At 33.5% G+C, this 20,048-nt stretch overlaps 2 protein-coding genes across 2 annotated transcripts in view; one reads left to right on the top strand and one right to left on the bottom strand.

Moving 5' to 3' along the window:
* ERMP1 (endoplasmic reticulum metallopeptidase 1) overlaps nucleotides 1-16,158 on the top strand; it is a 97,856-nt gene extending 81,698 nt beyond the window's left edge. The window contains exon 16 of the mRNA XM_012721409.1: nucleotides 16,126-16,158. Within this exon, the coding sequence (XP_012576863.1) occupies nucleotides 16,126-16,149 (24 nt within the window). The 3' untranslated portion in view covers nucleotides 16,150-16,158. The remainder of the gene's footprint in view (nucleotides 1-16,125) is intronic.
* RIC1 (RAB6A GEF complex partner 1) overlaps nucleotides 1-20,048 on the bottom strand; it is a 92,706-nt gene that overhangs the window by 32,579 nt on the left and 40,079 nt on the right. The window contains exons 4-8 of the mRNA XM_004677645.2: nucleotides 18,858-18,965; nucleotides 13,264-13,406; nucleotides 12,870-13,006; nucleotides 9,911-10,002; nucleotides 6,193-6,281 (exon numbers count right to left, since the gene is read on the bottom strand). Of these exons, the coding sequence (XP_004677702.1) occupies nucleotides 6,193-6,281; nucleotides 9,911-10,002; nucleotides 12,870-13,006; nucleotides 13,264-13,406; nucleotides 18,858-18,965 (569 nt within the window). The remainder of the gene's footprint in view (nucleotides 1-6,192; nucleotides 6,282-9,910; nucleotides 10,003-12,869; nucleotides 13,007-13,263; nucleotides 13,407-18,857; nucleotides 18,966-20,048) is intronic.

Raw genomic sequence — 20,048 nt, 5'->3', positions numbered from 1 at the left:
GGGACAATGTCTCCTTGAATGACTCAACACTGAATGTGAAAGTACTCTGTAAAAGTATGAAGTGTTTTAAAATGTAAAATATTTTACCATTGCCATCATGTTGCATTGGCAATATCAGAGGGATCCAAGTTAAAATAAAGTTTTTCTTATAATCAAGCAGGTAAATATCAAATTCTCACATCTTCTTTTACTAAAAATAGTTCTTTAACCCCTATATAATTACTAAAGGGGAAAATCTCATTTTGTAATAAAGTCAAACTTTCCTTACAACAGTTAAATGAAACATGCCATTTCCCACCAGCAATTCAAAAAGACCTATAATAGAAGTTTCTTTAAAATTATAATTCTCCCATATGCAAGTATTAAGTTTTTTGCTAAGTACATTATTGGGGGGGGGTAGGTATATAGATTTCAACCTATAGAAGAATGCTTGGTTAGTAGAGAACTTTTTTCCTCTGCCAAAGTTCAAACCTCCACACAGGCATTTCCACTTTAAAAAATATACATATGTATATATTTTTAAGATTTATTTGCATACAGAATTGGGGTACAGTCCAGAGGTGCAGAGGCAGTGAGAGGATTCACCAGAGACACAATGGGGAGCAGAACAGGCCAACTGATGAAGTATACTGCTGAGGGAAGAGCAGGCAGGTCAGGAGAGGCCTGCCACAGCATGTGGATCACGTCTGGGGCAGGGATCGAACTCATGCTGAAGTGGCTTTAGCTTCTTAGTGCTGTGCTTTAACCCACTGAACCACCAGGGAGGGCCCGTTCCCACTTTAATTCATGGATATGAATAACTGTGTTATGATGAAAATAAATGGGAACATATATGTAAGAAATAGCTATCTTATCAGTATACTTTTTAATTTTACAGGAGAGAAATTAAAATCAAACTGAGCAAAAGCAGACACAGATCTCACAAAGAAAGAAAACTTCAGACTAATATCCCTTTTGTACACAAAAATCCTCAACAAAACCTTAACAAACTGAATCAGTAAGACATTGAAGAAGCTTACATCATGACCAAGTGGGGTTTATTCCAGGGAGACAAGGATGTTTCAACATGTGCAAAACAATAAATTCACCATATTAACAAAAGGAAAGACAAAAATCAAAAGTTCATTATCAATGGATGCAGAAAAGGCGTTTGACAAATTTCAGCACCCATGTGTAATAATCACCTTTGTAAAATGGGGTCAGAAGGAACATACTTCAACATATAAAGGCTATATCTGATCAATCCACAGCTAGCAACATACTCAACTGTGAGAAAAATGGAAGCTTTTCTTTTTAAGATATGCTACACAACAAAAAATTCCACTCTCACCAGTATCATCCTACTAGAGCAACTAGGCAAGAGAAAGACATAAAAGAAATCCATATTGGAAAATAAAAGTATCATTTGCAGATGACATAATTATATATCAATTATGTATTGTATACATAAAAAATCAGACTAAGCAACAGGCCTTCCCTGGAGGCGCAGTGGGTTAAAGCACAGCACTAACAAGCTAAAGCCACTTCAGCATGAGTTGGAACCCTGCCTGCCCCAGAGGTGATCCACATGATGTAGAGACCTCTACTGACCATCCCGCTGCACCCCTCAGCAGTGTATTTTGTAGATCTTCCTGTTCTGCTTCCCACTCTGTCTCTGGTGAATCCTCTCACTGCCCTTGCACCTCTGGCCTGTACTCCAGTTCTGTAAGCATAAATAAATCAATCTTTGAAGAAAAAAAAAAGATGGCACCTTGCAAAATGGGAGAAAATATTTGCATATCATACATTTGGTAAGAGGCCTAATATACAAAGCACTTATATAACTCAATTAGGAGAGAATAAAGAACTCACCTAAATATAGGCAGAAGAGTTAAATAGACCAAGAAAGACATACAAATGGCCTACAAGCACATGAAAAAATGTTCAATATGACTTATCAGGGAAATCAAAACCATGATGAGATACCATCACATTCCTATGAGAAGAGCTATCATCAAAAGAACCACAAACAATAAATGTTGGTAAGAGTGTTGAGAAAAAGGAACCCTTGTACACCACTGGCAGGAAGTGAACTTGTTGGTCCAGCTCCTATGGAAAACAGTATGGCGGTTTCTCAAAGTCTTAATAACAGATATATCTGTATGACAGAGTTAATTTAACTCTTTACTATTTATCCAACGAATGCAAAAACATAAATTTGAAGGGATACATAGACACTTCTCTGTTTAATGCACCATTTTTACAATAGCCAAATTATGATAACCAAAATTTTATACAAGTTGGAGGAAAACAATCATCTCTTCATCAAAAATAATAAAATATATGAACATAATGAATAAGAACCCAGGAACACAGACAACAGAACTTGATTCAGAAAATCTACAGATAAGCATTGATATAGAATGTAGAAACCACTCTATTACATCTAAAGAAAAAATTGAAGTAGCAGCTGTATGTACACAGATTAGAAAAAAGACAAACCTAGGGGAAAAATTTTAACTAAAAATTCCATAGAAAGATTAAGCAGCATATTAGACACAAATTAAGAATCAGTATACTGGAAGATAAACATGGAAAACTTTCTAAAATGCTATGTAATAAAAACAAAGCTATAAATAAACTTAAAAGACATGTTAAGAAATATGTGGAGGTCCTCCCTCATGGCCCCGAGGGTTAAAGCACAGCACTAAGAAGCCAAAGCAACTTCAGCATGCGTTAGATCCCAGCCCACACCGGAGATGATGCACATCTCTGCAGACCCTTTAGCTGCTCCCCTCAGCAGTGTTACTTCGTAGATGCCTGTTCTGTTTCCCACTCTGTTTCTGGTGAATCCTCTCACCATCCCTGCACCTCTGACCTAGACCCTAAAATATATATGAGGAAAACTGCAATATGTCTAATTAAACTTCTACAAAGAGATTAAGGAAGAGGCAATATTTAAAGAGAAAACATGTATTTTCCAGAGTAACTAGAAGGTAAGAATACTCAGAATCAGGAAGCCTGAGTCTAAAAGGAAACATAATTGACCAGAGACTACAAAACAGTAATAATGGAAGTTCAAAGTAACACTTTTCAATGCATAGATTTTAAAATTTGTCAATTCAGGGCCCTCCCTGGTGGCCCAAGAGTTAGGACAGCAGCACTGCAGGCTAGCACAGCCACTTCAGTGCAAATTCAATTCCCCGCCCTGGAGGTGATGGACAAGGCGCAGCAGACCTCTCCTGACCCGCCCACTGTTCCCCTCAGCGGTGTACTTCATTCACCTGCCTGTTCTGCTTCCTACTCTGTCTCTGGTATGGAATCTCTCACCACCACTGCACCTTCTACCCCAGTTCTGTATGAATAAATCTCTAAAAAAAAAGCTGTCAGTTCAAAATTGTACACTATATTTAAATCACAAGGGCAAAATAAATGTACTCCCAGACCAAATAGTTTACCAACACAAAAACTTCACTAAATTCAAAAGTGGAAGGTATGAATTATTAAAGGAAATGGACAAAAAAAGGGCAAGTATATGCATAGTTAACACTAAACATTAAGTTAAAAATTCTAATGTTTATCTGATATTCTGACATGATATGTAACTCAGCTGTCTTCTGAAGGTTAACAAATTATTTATTGTAAATTCAATTTAATGAGTGCTATGAATTTTTTTTCTGACACCAAGCATCAGAGAAATTTGTATTATGTTAATTATTAATATGGGATCATAACTAAATTTGAAAAAAAGCACCCATTACTAATATGCATAAAGGAAATAATATATGTTAAATTTTTGAGACATGTAGTAATGAGATTTTACTTTCAAATCCAACCCAGAAAGGTAACTGACCTCAACTTAAAAAAAGATATTGATTCATTCACTACATTTTTACTATGTGCCTCTCACTCTCCCAAAGTAACTTGGTGTGAAGAGACAGATACATCCTATACTTTTCAGTCTGAAAAGTTAACTTATATATTCAATAAAGCATTATCAGAGGTAAGAAAGATGTCATAGTGAAGGTATAATAGGACCCATGAGGAAACTGTATTTTATCTAGTTCATAAAATGGAATTTCACTTTAACTGTATGCTGAAAGATGAAAATACATTTTCCATGTAAACATATGGGAAATTGCAGATAAAGAAAACAGTATAAGAATCGGAGACTGACTCTCAAGGATGTAAAATGTAAAGCTTAAAATTGTGGTTCACAGCCTGGGTGCTAAGATAACTTCAGAGCACTGTAGAAAATTCTTGGGGACAGGGTGTCTGTGACATTAATTTTTTTTAAAATTTATACATACAGAACTGGAGTACAGGCCAGAGGTTCAGAAGCTGTGAGAAGATTCACCAGAGAGAGTGGGGAGCAGAATCGGTAGATCAATGAAGTACACTACTGAGGGGAGCAGTGGAAGAGACAGGAGGGGTCTACCATGCCATTTGGATCACCTATGGGGCCAGGGATTGAATTTGCACTGAAGCGGCTGCGGCTAGCTTGCAGTGCTGTGTCCTAATCCACTACAACACCAAGGAGGGCCCTAGAGATAATTTTCAAGAGAAATTCAGTATTATATGTAGTATCTGTTGGACACTAGGTAAGCTATTACCTCCAGGAGGCTCACAGTTCTAGCATCAGGTTGCTCTATGTTTATTTTGATGATGTTACTTACATCTTTGTGGAGAGGGATTTTAGTAGTTGCTATGATTTTAAAAATTAGTATAAAAATTTAAGGTGGAACAGAAAATGTGGGTATTGTCATCAAAGTGACACCACGCTTTGATAAATTAAAGTGTCTGACAGACATGGACATCCTCTTAGTAGAAAATGTTTAAAAGTAAAAATTTTTTTTTCACTACATTGATGTGTATTACTTTGCCTAAATTCTAGCTGTCAGGCTATACTTACTGTTTATACCTAATAAATACTACAGATACTTAATAAACAAAACATTTGGTATTTAAGCTGGAATATTGTAAGATTACAGAAATACTAAGGGCAAACTAAAGCAAGAAATATCAGAGATCTGGCAAAAGACCTAACACCCATGTGGTGTACACTGTAATTTGGTTATTAATACACACTTACTCCCATTCTTGTTTCTCTTTGCTCATGTGTGCCAATTGAGGGCTTTAAAAAGTTTGGAAAAGCCTTGGTTAACTGTGACATAATTATGATCAATTATATGTAAGTAGAACATAGTTGGAATAGGTAAGAGGTAGAGATGATGCTTCAGGGAAAGCTTTTGTTTTCCTGATTAAAAAAGAAAAATCTCACACACACACACAAAATCAGATGATGTCTTGTATTCTCCTTTCTTCTAGACTCAATGCAGAAGTAATATATGGACTTTGGGAGCTATCTGGGACTGGCCAAATGAGTGCCAGTTACAGCTTACCTTCTGATTTTTTTTTTTTTTTTTTTTGGCTATTTGAAAAAAATAAATCCTATTTAAACCACCAACAGTCGGATTTTCTGTCAGCTTCAGTCAAAAGCATTTCCAATGTCATATGATTTAGACTTACTTCTGTGGAAAAGATTCACTAAAGACCTATTAAGAGATTCAGAAAGAAACTTTTGTTTACTTCTGTGAACCTACTTATTAAAAGTTCTGGCCGGCAGATAATTGTTGAATAAAGTAAAGGAGGCATGAGATAATAGAAGAAATGAAATTAGGTCTGAGACTACAATAAAATCGAGACAAGGAATATAGGGACTAAAACGAAATGAGGAGGCCCTCCCTGGTAGCGCAGAGTGTTAAAATACAGCACTAAGAAGCTAAAGCCACTTCAGCATGAGTTTGATCCCCGCCCCGGAGGTGACCACATGGCACAGCAGGCCTCTCCTGACCTCCCCTCAGCAGTGTAATTCATCCATCTGCCTGTTCTGCTCCCTGCTCTGTATCTCTTCAAGCCTCTCACCAGCCCTGCACATCTGGCCTGTACCCCAGTTCTGTATGCATAAATAAATAAATCTTTAAAAAAAAAAAAAACTAAATGAGGATAGAGAGGTCTAATTGAAAGGGAAAATGACGTATCCCAGGAGTTCTCTTACTTAAACACAAATCCTTGTCTACCTAAAATATTATAAAATACGTTTTAACAATATTTGACCCATAGCATGAATCATTTCATTTAAAAATCAGCATTTATTATGTGTATCATTACCTGTATATTAAAAACGTTAAAATAAAAAGAAAAAAGACTCACCAGGATATTGTTTTGCTGTTAGCTCTAGTTTATGAGACAGGAGCATAGCACCAGTGGTGGTATCTATTGTATAAACCTGTACAGAACCACTGTGAAAAACAAACTTTTAGTGAAAAGAAACATACAAATAGCATTATGGAATCATCATGTTCTGCTGGTGGAGTATATACAAGATCAAAAATCAGGTTGTAAATAATTTGGAATCTCATAAATTTGGACAAATGCATTTTCTGTAATCTGGCAATTTCACTTCTAGATATATCCCAGAAATGTCCTTGTCTATGTTTAGCAAGTGATACAACAAAGATGTCCATTTTAGAATTGTATATAAATGGGGAAAAAGGGGGAAGCAATCTGAATGTCCAGCAATAACAGAAAGGAAAAATAACTAGCACATTCATGTAGTAGCATACCACAGAGCACTGAAAATGAATGAACTTTAATCACATGCATTAAAGTGGAGAACAAATATATATGCACTATAATTGTTTTAATAGTCAAAAACTTTCTAAAACAAAGTAGTTAAGTACATTTGTGCTAAAAATATAACAAAGAACTGATGTACGAAAATTCTAGATTAATGAATTGCCCCAACAGAGAAAGGAAAATACCAAAGGAAAGGGGCAATAAGTGGGGAAGGGCCCTTCATCAACACGGGAAATCAATGTGTTGTTTCTCAAGTTGGATGATAATTTATATTAACCAATGTTCTTTTGAAAATGCTATTAAATTCAATGCTGTTTTTATACACATTAGGATGATGCTGGCTTATGGCTGCCAGAATATTCTGGCGCTTATGCATCCTTCTTCATGATAGAAGTCATACAGTTTTACCCTCAGCAGCTTTGACTCATTTCCAGCCAGGCCTTAATCTTCTCAAGAATTAGGAAGTTGCAGGAATAGGCAACTTCTGCTTTTGCTTCTTTATTTTTTCCTCTTTTGGGTTTCATTTTAGATAATTTCTCTTGCTATGTTTTTCACATTTATTAGTCTTTTATCCTACACTGTTTTATTTGGGTCTTTTTAATATCTTCTGTGTCTCAGCTTAATACTCAAACAGGGCCCTCTACATTTCTTTGGCATTTCCCCTTTGTGCCACTCTATTTTATTTGGTGTCTGTCCTGTGAGCCCTATCTTATTTGGTCTCCCAGACTCTTTTATTTCCAAGTACTCACTCAGGGAATCTGTTACGCCCTATCTCTCTATCCTTGTGGTTTGCCCTGGAAGCGGTATAAAAGTAATAAAAGTTGGGCTATAAAGTTTTCTTATTCTCAGGAATCACTGTCCTATATTGCTGAATGTTTCAAATCTTATATTCAAAATAGATGGCAGGAGAGAAAATCTGATCACTTATGACATCTTTGTTAGGCATCTAAGCCTAGACTAGATATTTTTCTAGAGTACTAATTAGATATCTTGCTGAAACATTATACTAAGTGACTAGCAGGTACTTATTAGTGTTTGTTTTGTGTCTGAACTGTACCTACTCTGAGCTGCTAAGTTCTTAACAAGGAGTCCAAATATGTTTAATAAATATGTAAGCATATAAGAATATCATTATATAATACTCTATAGTGCCTTTAATCTTTTAATTCTTTTACATTAGCCCCATTATAAACTAAAAATATTTTCAATTAAAAATTACATATTACTATAAACTCAAAGCAAAAAAATGCATTCCCATAAGAGATACGGGTATTAAGTTACAAGTGATCAAATTTACCATCATAAATACTTATTATCGCTGCAAGATGCCACAAAAAGTATACAGTAACAATGATGACAAAATGTTTAACCAGAATCTAATCAAACTGACAATATTGGGTTGCTGGAAATCATGATTCATTTTTGCAAGAAGTAGCTAAAGAGAAAATGAAATATATTTCATAAAAGTGGATTGATTATGGTTTGGAGCTAGGAAGCAATAGAAGAAATTTTGATTAATTTGAATGAGCTTCATGTAAGATCTTATTAGGGATTTCTGCTTAATTTTTCCAAGTGTGATAAGGACATTGCATTTATGTAAGAGAATATCTCATTTTTTTTTTTTTGGAAACTAAGAAATACAAATGTCTATTAACAACAAATCAGAAAAATCATATATAGCCATACACTAAAACACTATCAAAAAATCAGTTTTTAAGATTTCAGTTAATGGCAAACAGCATGGATGATTTCCTCAATGAATGTGGTTTTATTCAAATGAAATTCAAAATCATTGAGAACAAAATTAAGCTCTTTAAGAATACATACAATGGTGTTAAAACCATAAAGAAAAGCATCTGATTATAATGAGACAAGATTGATTACCTTTAAAATAAGTCAATGATTAATCAATAAGCTATGATTAGAAAGTAAAAGAGATAAAACTTATATTGGCTGGCAATGTACTATTTCTTGACCCAGAGAACACATACACATGGGTGTTTGTATCATAATTAATTATAAAGTTATGAGTATTTGTATTATACATTTTCCTGTATGTTTTTATCTTACATTTTAAAAGTTAAAAAGGGTATTTTAAAGTTTGTGCCAATAAATTTGACAGTATATATGAAACCTATTCCTAGAAAAATAGAACTTGCTAAAATATGTAGGTAAAGATGGACAATATAAAATTGTCTTAAATCTATTTTTAAAACTAAATTGAATCAATAATGGAAAAAAATTACTACAAAAGAAATCCAAGGTCTGATGGTTTCACTGATAAATTCTACCACACAAAGATGAAAAGTGAATGAAAGAATCCTTTCTTGATTTGTGGTTAAGGGGGAGAAAAAGGAAAATTACAGTCAAAATGTATTTGTGACATGTATTTAAAAATTCTAAAACTGTGACCAAATCAAATCATAAAGATGAAAAAATTATTTTCCTTCTTTCACACCAAGTTAAATTTACTATACTCTTCAGTGAGAAGTGTGTTAAGAATGAGGATTCCTTACTTTACTAAGAAATTATTGAACATGTAATGAAGGTGGAAATATAGGACCATACTAGTATGATTATTAATACTACAACCACACTATAGTATAGTATAGTATAGTATTAATAACTATACTAGTATGGTTATATTAATATATATTAGTTATACCAATACAAATACTTTAAAACGTAACTTGCTATAATAGTATATCCCATAGAACTTCTAAGTCATTTTTAGGGCAAAATGGAATTTTACATTTAAGACAGAGTTTTGAAAACTAAAAAGCACTATATTCTTATTGCAAAGCATTAATTTAAGTGTCTGATAGTTTTTTCTATTTGACCTAAACTGTAAGACAAAGTCTATCATGGATACCTATTGCTTAGCGCTATGCCTGGTACATGACAGACACCTATATTTTTTTTCAGTGAATAATTGTATTAAATTTTACTTCTGAATTCTAAGAATGATTTCTTTAAAAATTTGCTTGTTGATTAAGGCACACTCACTGATCCTTTTTAACAATAAAGAACCCAAATTTTTAACTGATTTAATTGTCTTAAATGGTAATTCAATTCTCTACCAAGAAAAGCTTTTTACAAAGCAAAATGCTCAATAGCCAAAATAAGCCCTTTAAAATTATTTGCTTCAATCTAATAAATTTGGATTTTACATAAGATCAATTCACAAACTATGATAGGCATGACAAACTTTACCAGTGTGTTAAGAACATCTACATATATATTTTTTAATTATTTTTGGCAATAGCTCTTAAAATGAAGAAGTCTGAATTACCTTGCACAGCCAAATGCCATTAGTCGGTACTTGTTATTTACTGCAACACAAGTCCCATCAACAACATCTTGAGACCAAACTCCATGAAGCTGCTATAATACAGAAAAATGTTAGGGTTTAAGAAATGTTTGCTAAAATGTACTGTAGTCAATATAACTCTTTGTCCATCAACATACACTTTGCTTATGTTTTACTTGGTTTCATCTGGATAACAAAAATTCCCATCAGCACTATCATCTGAATTTTCTTTCTTAAAACATCAATTTCATTAATAGTTCAGTGAATATTCCCAAAGGAGCTCAGGTTAGTGACAATTTATAAACAATGAAAATGGATACTTGATCTCCAAATTCAAATTAAATGAAGTTGACTTCTTATCAGAATATAAATCTCTTTAATAGCAGAAACTGCATTTCACTTGATCATTATCATTATTCTCCTTTATCAACCATATAGGGTTTACAACTTCCCAATAAGTGGATAACATAAAATTTTATTTGGTTTATCCTTCAGAAGTGATTCATGACTTGCAAAGACTTATTATTACTTTATTATTATACTATACATTACACTATTATTTTACATAATAGTATAATGGTTAAAAGCAAGGCATTTGGCAGCCTGACATAACATTCACTTGTTGAAATAATTTAACATCTCCAAGCTTCAGTTTGCCTTATCTGCAATTACTTCTTAGAATGTTTTTGAAGATTATGAGACCATACATACATGTAAATCACATAATGCACACCTAGCATTCAAAAAACTAACCATTAAATAACATTACCTTTATATGCTAATGAATTCTGAAAACAGATAAAAAACAGATTCAACTCAGTTGTCTAATCTCTCAAATTAATAACACCTTAGATTATAAATTCTAAGGCAATGTAGTAAGTACAATACATAGAATGCTACAGCTTTGTATTTTATCTCTGTATTGTTCCAACCATCTGAAGGTCCATCTCTGTTAGAAATACAATATTACAAATTTTATGTAATTTCCAAGGGAGCTATATTAAATTTACTAACATGTAATATTTGTTTTTGTAGGATTTTTATTTTTCATTTTTAGTCATAGAATTAGACATTATTTTATGTAATGCAAATGGTGAAGATAGTATTGAGCATTACAATGGGGGGAGGGAGGGAATGTCAGTGCTTAGATTGAGATTCATCTATTCATTCCTATAACGAGTAGTTTCCACAATTCACTAGCACTATTCTAGATGCTGAGGCTACTGCCAAGTATCAAACAAACCAAGATCCTGTATTTCTGTCTTGCTAACAACTATAGTATATTGGAGGTTGGTAAATACTATGGGAAAAAAAATTATGGGGAAGAGAGATTATGGAAAAAAGACATAATATTAAATTGTTTCCCCTTTAAAAGTGCCTTCTGAGGAAAGCAGTAAGAGCAATAACTTAAAGACTTCCTAGTAGCATTTCTAACATATTAAAAGAACATTGCAGTAGAACAGGGAAAAAGAGAAATGGAATGGAGTAGAATAGGGGAAAAGAGGAAAAAAATTTAACACAGATTCATAATAGGCTTTTAATGAAAGCTAGAATAAGAACAATATCCCGCTTCTCTGACTCTTAAAACGCCAACTTTTAAAACAAGATTGCTTCCAAAAAAGCATAAAAAGACAAGGATAAAGAGTGGGAGAGCAAGCAGCATCAAAAAATGCTGCAAACTGGAAAGCATACAGTTGAACAGAACTGTTAGCTGGTTCAAAGAATGTTGAGAAACAGAGAAACTTACACTACATGGTACACAAAAGGCTAGGGAATTTAGGTATCTCTGATATGCTGAACTAAAAGCAGGACAGATTAAAGCCAATAGAAGCAGCAGATAGGTCTTCCCTGAGCATCTCCCCAATCTGAACAGCTAAGAAACAGTTCATTTCCACCCCAAGAGAAGCTGAAGATTTCTCTTTTAAAAACAAACACAAAAACCCAGTAGTTCCTAGAATAAACTGAAAATAAATGAAAGTTTACATTCTGCATTTGGACCCTCTAGCTCTGTCCTAACTCAAATCCCAGAATGACAAATAAAGGGAAGGAAAAGATAAACCAGATTATGGTCAAGATGCTTTCAATTAGTTCAAATTTTTATTTTAGGTCTTGTAACAGCAACAAAATTCATATATTAACTATCCACATACTAATTAACTACTTATTATGAAAGGATCTCATACAAATAAAAGTCTATAAAGAAACATCACAAAGGACGATGATGAAGAACTTGAAGACACAACCATACTAACGTAGAGATGAGTATTGTGAGCAACCATTCAGTTTGGGGAAGACCCACAGGCTCCAGAGAAATTTGAAGAAAATGAAATGGATAAGCACCTAATGCTTTTGAAAGAACTGAAAAGATGCATAACCTGTAGAGAATTCTAAAGTACAATTATTAATCCCCATGGGAAGAAAAATCTGCAACAGGAAATGAAAAATATTATATTACTTAGGTATTATCAAGGTTTAATAACCAACAGTACAGGCAATTAATAATCTGAAAATCACAACACCTATATTTTGAAAGATGGGGGGAAATACATGAGTGTAGTTGGAACAGGAAAACGAAAAGTGAATGGCCATTTTCCACAGTGAGAAGTCAATGAACATGGCCTAAAAAGTGAAAATGAAATACTTGGAGTAGTGGTGATACATAAGCAAAATAACTAGTAAAGGAATAAAAAGCAGTTGCCTTAAGAAAGGAAAATGGTCAAGAAGTGGGCAGAGGATTATAGGAATTATTATCTCTCTTCAATATATCTAAATATATTGTCTATATCTAGAATAGTCTAAATTATTTACATGAATTATTTTGATTAAAAAAATTAACCCCTCAAATATAAAATAAGGAACATGTGGGACTAAACAACAAATAGCAAAACTAACAAATGCAAATAGAAATGTTAAGAAAGTTAACATTCAAAGTAAGTCATACCTCTGCAGTAAATCTACTCGACACTGGTGTAATAAAACCAACTTTACCATCATTAAATACAACAGCAAATCCATCAAGTGTGGCACAGTATTCCATATCTCTGATATGTACATCTGCAAAGCCCAGGAATGAACCTGCTGATGAAAAGTATATGAAATCAGAATATAGTGAATTTCTCACATTTCGGTTGCAAATCCTATAAGAATTGGCAAAAAAAAGAATGGAAAATACTGAACAATTAAAGTCCTCCCTATGTTCTCTTCCTTCCCCCATTCTTACACGCTTTCCCTTCCCTTGTATAACTCTCAAGTAGAAAAAAAAAATCTATGTTCATGTACAGAAAATGTCTAATTGTTAAATAGACATTTTTACCCTATGTAGAAAGTGTAACTACCTCTAGATGACTGCAGATCCACTGAAAAGGGCACTGTGCAAAGGTTAATGGCTTTTCTTCCATTTGTCATCCCCTCCCAATGAATAAGATGAAGAAGTCCATCAGAAGTAGCAACCAGAAGATCTTCCAGTACAGACTGCAAACTGCAGGAAAGTAAGCAATTTAGAAATCAATTAATTCTTAAGAGAGCATCCTGGGAAGCAAAATAGTTACGAATATTTATGCAGAGAACTCATGAAACTACTTATAAAACTATCATTTACCCACAAGTTCACAATGTTGTGATAAAATCTGTGTATGATTCATCCTAGAATGAGAAATTTTAGAAGAAATAAAGATTATGAATAGCCATAGTCACAACTTCAAGAATCAGGTTAAAAACTAGAATATAGAGAGTAAATTAGAAGACAAAGAGGGCCTTCCCTGGTGGCACAATGAGTTGAAGTGCAACACTGTGAGGCTGTCTGCAGCCACTGCAGCAAGCAGACACCACAGCATGATTCGCTCCCTGGACAGGGAGCTGACCCACATGCCACAGCAGACCTCTCCCATCTTACCCACTGCTTCCCTTCAGCAGTGTATTTCAGTAGATCTGCCTGTTCTACATCCTGCTATCTTCTGGTGAACCCTCTCAAACAAGCATCTCTAGCCTGTACCCCAGTACTTATGTGCATAAATAAACAAATAAAAATCTTAAAAAAAAAAGACAAAGATAAGTGACAGCTGACAAGGAAAAATGAAGAGAAAAAAACAAATAAAAAAAACAGGTAATAATTTAGAGTCATAGATTACAAGAGCAATAATACCCTAGCCCTGTATAAGAGAACCTTCAACATAATGGGCATGTTCTGTACCTGAACTATCCAATAGAGATAGACACTAGCCACATATGGCTACTGTATAGCTACTGTGACAAAATTTTAAATTACACTTTTAACTAATATAAATTTAAATATCTTAAATATTTAAATATGACTACTGCTTACTATGTAGGAGAGTATAGCTCTAAACCACTGCATTTATAGGAACTCATTGAATCTCACACTGTTCAATAGACAGTGTGAAGAAGAAAAGGGCAAAACGAAAAATAATCCTAAAAAAAAAAAATCACAAAATTACTGGCATAGGAAAAAGTAGAGAGAGAATCTGTGAAAATTTTACCAAGAAAGCCAAGAAAATAATATTTAATAAAGAGAATTCAAGAGTATCAAATGCTATAAAGAATTCAAATGCTATACAGAATTAAAGTATAAGAAAAATATATATGTAATAAACTATTATATATACTAAATTTCCTTTCATACTAAGGTGAGTGCATTTCAGAAATACTTGAATTCATGAAAAAAAATAGTTTTTCTAAAGAGACATCCAATATTTGCAAATTTATTTTAGCATAGAAGAACTGGGTTGTAGGCCAGAGATATGAGGGATGAGAGGATTCACTAGAGACAGAGTGGGAAGCAGAATAGGAAGATCAACTGAATTACACTGCTAAGGGGAGTAGTGGGCAAGAAGGAGAGGTCTGCTGTGTCATGAGGGTTAGCTCCATATCAAAGAGAGGATGCTTATATGCAGCAAAGGGAAGCCCTCCATGTCTAAGCTGCAATTTAACCCCTAAGCTATCTAAGCTATTAGATATATTAGATATCTAAGCTATTAGATAGCTATCTTAGCTATCTAACCCCTAAGCTATTGCTTACTAAACTAAGCCTTCAATTCTCTGGGAATTTGGGTTCAATGACTCATTCTTCAAGGAATGTAAATAATGAAAAATTACTTTCTTCCCAACCAAAAAAGTACTGAAACAACACTAGAATGACATGTTCTTTTCACCTAGCTCCATTGCTCTTTAACTTCATAACATTTGTAATCAGCTATAATTCCCAGTTTATAGAAGTCCATGTATTGTACCTTCTTTCATTATAAATTTACATTTTAGTGATAAAATGTATATGTGGTGTATGTGATGAAAGCATGTTTAAGGTCTGCTGTACATGGAGAGGTAATTTAGTGGCATTGTCATTTGCTACCAGTAACTTTCATTCAGCAGGAGTCAATCTATGGTTTAACAAACTACTATATTCTCCCTCTTACTCTTACCTCCCTGGAAGAATTGCTACATATGATAATAGGAACCAGATCTAAGGTTCTCTCTAGTAACTTAATTACCTACTAGGCAATACTCAGCACTCTTCTGACACATTTAACAATTCAAAATTGCAACATTATTACCCACAATGCTGTGATAAAAAGTTGCCAGCTATACAGGTAAGCAGAAAAGGTAAGCAGAAAAATGTGACTCCCAGTCAAGAGAAAAATTCATTAAATAGATTCACAGATGTATTTTTGATTTTGGAAATAACAGATGACTTTAAAATAACTGAGATAAACATGGTAAAGAATCTATAAGACACAGCTACCTCATTTAATGTAAACTAACCTCATTAATACAAAGGTTGGATCAGTTGTTAAAGTAGTGAATATTGTCATAAAGGTTACTAAACACCACTATCCCACACATTCTCATGTTGCACTGATTTTTTTTTTATTTTGAAAAATCACCCTTGGTTAGTATAAGCACACACAAAATATACAAATACACTCTAAATTATGTCCCCTGAGAAACTTTTTGAAGCAGTAACCTCATGGCCTTTTATAACAACTACCCAGTATACATCAGTACTTCGTTATTTTTGTAGGAGCTGAAAGATTTAACAATTGATACAAAAGGAATATGCTAGAATATCATATGTGAAGAATACTGTTTGATTAGTCAAATATATTTAATGATTTGGTGACCTATTTTTAAATATGTAAATATATTTAATACCTATTTACTCTTTTTGTACTATTTCTACACAGGGCCTTCCTACATATCCAGAATGAAGACATGGGATAAACTCCGTATTTGAAAATACGAACTAGAGTAAGAGTTTTAATTACAGTCTATACTAGTACTTTTTACATTCTAAACATTCTCTTCCTCAATTGATAAGAGGTTGGATTTATTCTCTCTTCAATCAAAAAACTGAAAAAATGACAGTTGCTCCTACAAGCAATGCCATGACAATTACCCTTTGTTTCTCTTCAATTATATTAAATTTTGACTTATTACTTTGACTTTCCGACTTTGGTAGTCGGAGGATAGATAACTGGTATAAAACCAAAGTTTATCTCCTAACTCAATTCAAAATAGTACAGGAAACCTCCAAACTACACTGTTTTAAATTAATTATTTGGAATTTTGAAAGAAACCTTAAGAAATTTCTAATCAACTAAATTTGTAGGTTTAAGACCAGCAGCTGCCAAGTTAAACTTGTACAAATGGTAGAAATTCTTTTTATTAAGGTTCCTTCTCTATTCCATTTCCATGAACCATACCAGTTTTTTTTTTTACCACCAGGTGGAAGTAGAAATTCACACCTGTGCAATTCCATCAGTCTGACGCCCAAAGTCACTGAAAATTCCTTATGCATTAAGTCATGTTTTTAAAAAGGATCTCTAACCATGGGATTACAAATGAGATGGAAAAAGGCACAAATGATGAAACAAACAAACAAAAACCTTTTTTTTATAGTTGGAAAGCAGTTTATTTTGGTTATTCAGATACATTCATTAATAGAGATATGCTTTCCATGGATAGTTCATAATAAGGTATGATACAAATTTAGACTTTATATTGGGAGTTCTTCAGGATTTTGTAGTTAATATATGTTAACCATTATGAATACTACTTCCTATTTTAGATACATAGTAGTAGTAGTTGTTAGAACTTCAGTTATGTAACACTAAATAAATTTTTATACAAAACTATTTTTAAAAAAAAGGATCTCGGCCCTCCCAGGTGGCACAGAGGGTTAAAGCACAGCACTGAGAGGCTAAAGCCACTTCCACATGAGTTCGATTCCCGCCTGCCCCGGAGGTGACCACATGGCGTGGCAGACTTCTCCTGACCTGCCCGCTGCTCCCCTCAGGAGTGTACTTCATAGATCTGCCTGTTCTGCTCCCCACTCTGTCTCTGGTGAAGACTCTCGCCGCCCCTGAGCCTCTGGCCTGTGCCCCAGTTCTGTATGCACAAATAAATAAATCTTTAAAAAAACAAAAACAAAAAGGATCTCTAAGCTGAATTAAATAAAATCTGAGGTGAAGAGCAACTTTCTGACCAAGGTCATGAGTAACCTAAACTAAATAACCCCATATCAAGCATTCCTTTTTTATGAGAAGAGTATAAAAAGACAGATTAAGCAAGGCAACAGCCAGTCACTAGCACATAAATTTAACAAGTTACATTAATTGTAGTGTTCAGAAGCCTTTTATTCTATGTTTCAGAAGAAAAACACAGGTATCACACACAGTTTAATATATTCATACATTATATCCATACTGTTCAATATTTATAAATTCACAAAAAGTCTTTTCCCCAAACTGTCTCCTAGACACTCAGTTCTCATGCCATTTCTTATTTATCCTTCTAGAACAAGGTATATTCTAATATCACTAGCTCCCTTTCAAAAACAAAAAACATTATGTTATCATCAAACAACATATATAGGAAGTTTTGTTTGTTTTTTTTTTTCAGTTAAAGAAGTCTTATCTTTACATGTAGATAGATATTTAGATTCTTTTCCATCTTTTGTTATTATAATGTATTATTAAAAATCTTTTAGGCATGTCATTTTTAACATGATAATGTATATAGGGCTAGTTTCTAGAAGCAGAAAGTTTAGACAAAGGCCATGAATATATGTAATTTTATAATATCAATCAACTTCCATGGACATTGTATCAATTTATATTTTTATCACCACTGTATGATGTTCTCATTTTCCTAACCCCTCTTCCTGGACAGTATGTAACCCAACTGTTTCATACATCTAAGTCATTTATTTCATTTCCTAATGGAGCTCTGTTATATTAACTGGAATATAGAAAATGAAAAAAGCTTAGATTTTTTAAACTATTTGTGTTTTTTCTTGAAAGAATTCTTTATGTATTTGAAAACAGCATTTTGTAGCAATCACTGAAAGTATAAATATTTTCACAGTGATCCTACTTATGACGTTTTTCCATAAAGAATTTCCTTTAACTCTATATAACCCAATTTATCAATGTTTTCTTTCATACAAGTTTACTTTCAAACACTTTTCACAGGAATGTTTTAATGACTCCTAATAGTGCATTTTGAATTAAGATTGTTGTGCTTTTCTTTTCATCATTTCTTACAGTAAATCATAGCATTCGAGATAAAAATTGTTGGCCATTTTGATGCAGAGGTGTGTATGATTACTATACATTTTTTTTAAGTAGCATGGACTATACTGTATCATTCAACAGTTCTATGTTTTACCAAAAGTAAAAAAAAATTCAAAATAAAGTTACAGTTGTCATGCCCAATATAAAGTTTTTATTGCAATAGTAATGTAACATCTGTAAAATTTTACTTTTTAAATCAGGGTTAAGATCAAGCATTTGTAGGACTAAAGGATTATACTCAATAACAAACAAAATTAACATTCTTACTGGTGATGTGATTAAGTAACTACAATGCATACTGTCATCACAAATTGCTAAATTTACCCATTAAAGTACTGTACCTCATAATGGGTGCTTGCAAATCCAGTATTTTTCTCATTTCTAGATTTAATGCTGGAGCACACTGTTCTTCTTTAAAATGGGGTGTCCCCTTCACTTGTGGACTGCCTCTAAAAAATGTGCAAATACACTATGTTAAAAAGATTGAATTCTCTTCCATTCTATGACTAACACATACCCATATCAAAGTAGATGTAATTAAATTTACAAATCACATTTATGATGTTCACAAATGAAAAAGATTTCTACTATACCAGACATATCAATTAAAATAAATGTATTAGAGAAGATATATTTGGATAAAGGGGAGCTTTATACATTTTATATACTGTTGTAGTACCATTATGGAAAGAGTAGTGACTCCTCAAAATTAAAAATTACATATGACCTAGTTCTCAACAGAACTGAGGAGAACTAAGCTAGCCTAGATTTGGTTAAATTCTAAAAACACACGCAATCTTTAAAAGGTCAAGAAAATCTCCAATTTAACTGCCATCTAAAACAAACCTCAATATTCTTTGAAGAGAAAAAAAAATCACCTGCAATACAATGTCCAGTATTCAGTCTAAGTTACTAGATATATAATGTGATTTACTCCTAGGAATTTATTTAACCAACAAATATAAAGCTAACTGAAGAGTGACAAAGTAGAATCTAAAAGCAGACAAAATTCAATTTCAATTTTTAGTCTTTATAAAACTTTTTTAAAAAATATATTCATAGGGCCCTACTGTTGGCACAGAAGGTTAAAGCACAGCACTAAGAAGCTAAAGCCACTTTAGCATGAGTTCAATCCCCACCTGCCCTGGAGGTGATCCCACATGGCCCGGCAGACCTCTCCTGACCCACCCGCTGCTCCCCTCAGCAGTGTACTTTGTAGATCTGCCTGTTCTGCTCCCCACTCTGTCTCAGGTGAAGCCTCTCATTGCCCCTGCACCTCTGGCCTATACCCCAGTTCTGTATGCATAAATAAATCTTAAATAAATAATGTATTCATGAACTTCTCCAGAGAAAACACAAATGGCCAACAGGTATGACAAAATGTTCACCATCACTTATGTTCCGGGAAATGCAAATCACAATTCACAATAAGATACAACTTGACAACAGTGAGAATGGCACATATTACAAAAAGTATCAACTGCAATGTTGGTGAGGATGTGAGAACAAGGAATTCTCCTACACTGCTGGTA

This window comes from Condylura cristata, unplaced genomic scaffold (assembly GCF_000260355.1).
Source record: "Condylura cristata isolate star-nosed mole 26May11 unplaced genomic scaffold, ConCri1.0 scaffold00006, whole genome shotgun sequence".
NCBI classification, from domain to species: domain Eukaryota; kingdom Metazoa; phylum Chordata; class Mammalia; order Eulipotyphla; family Talpidae; genus Condylura; species Condylura cristata.
This window is presented reverse-complemented; position numbering and strand designations above follow the sequence as displayed.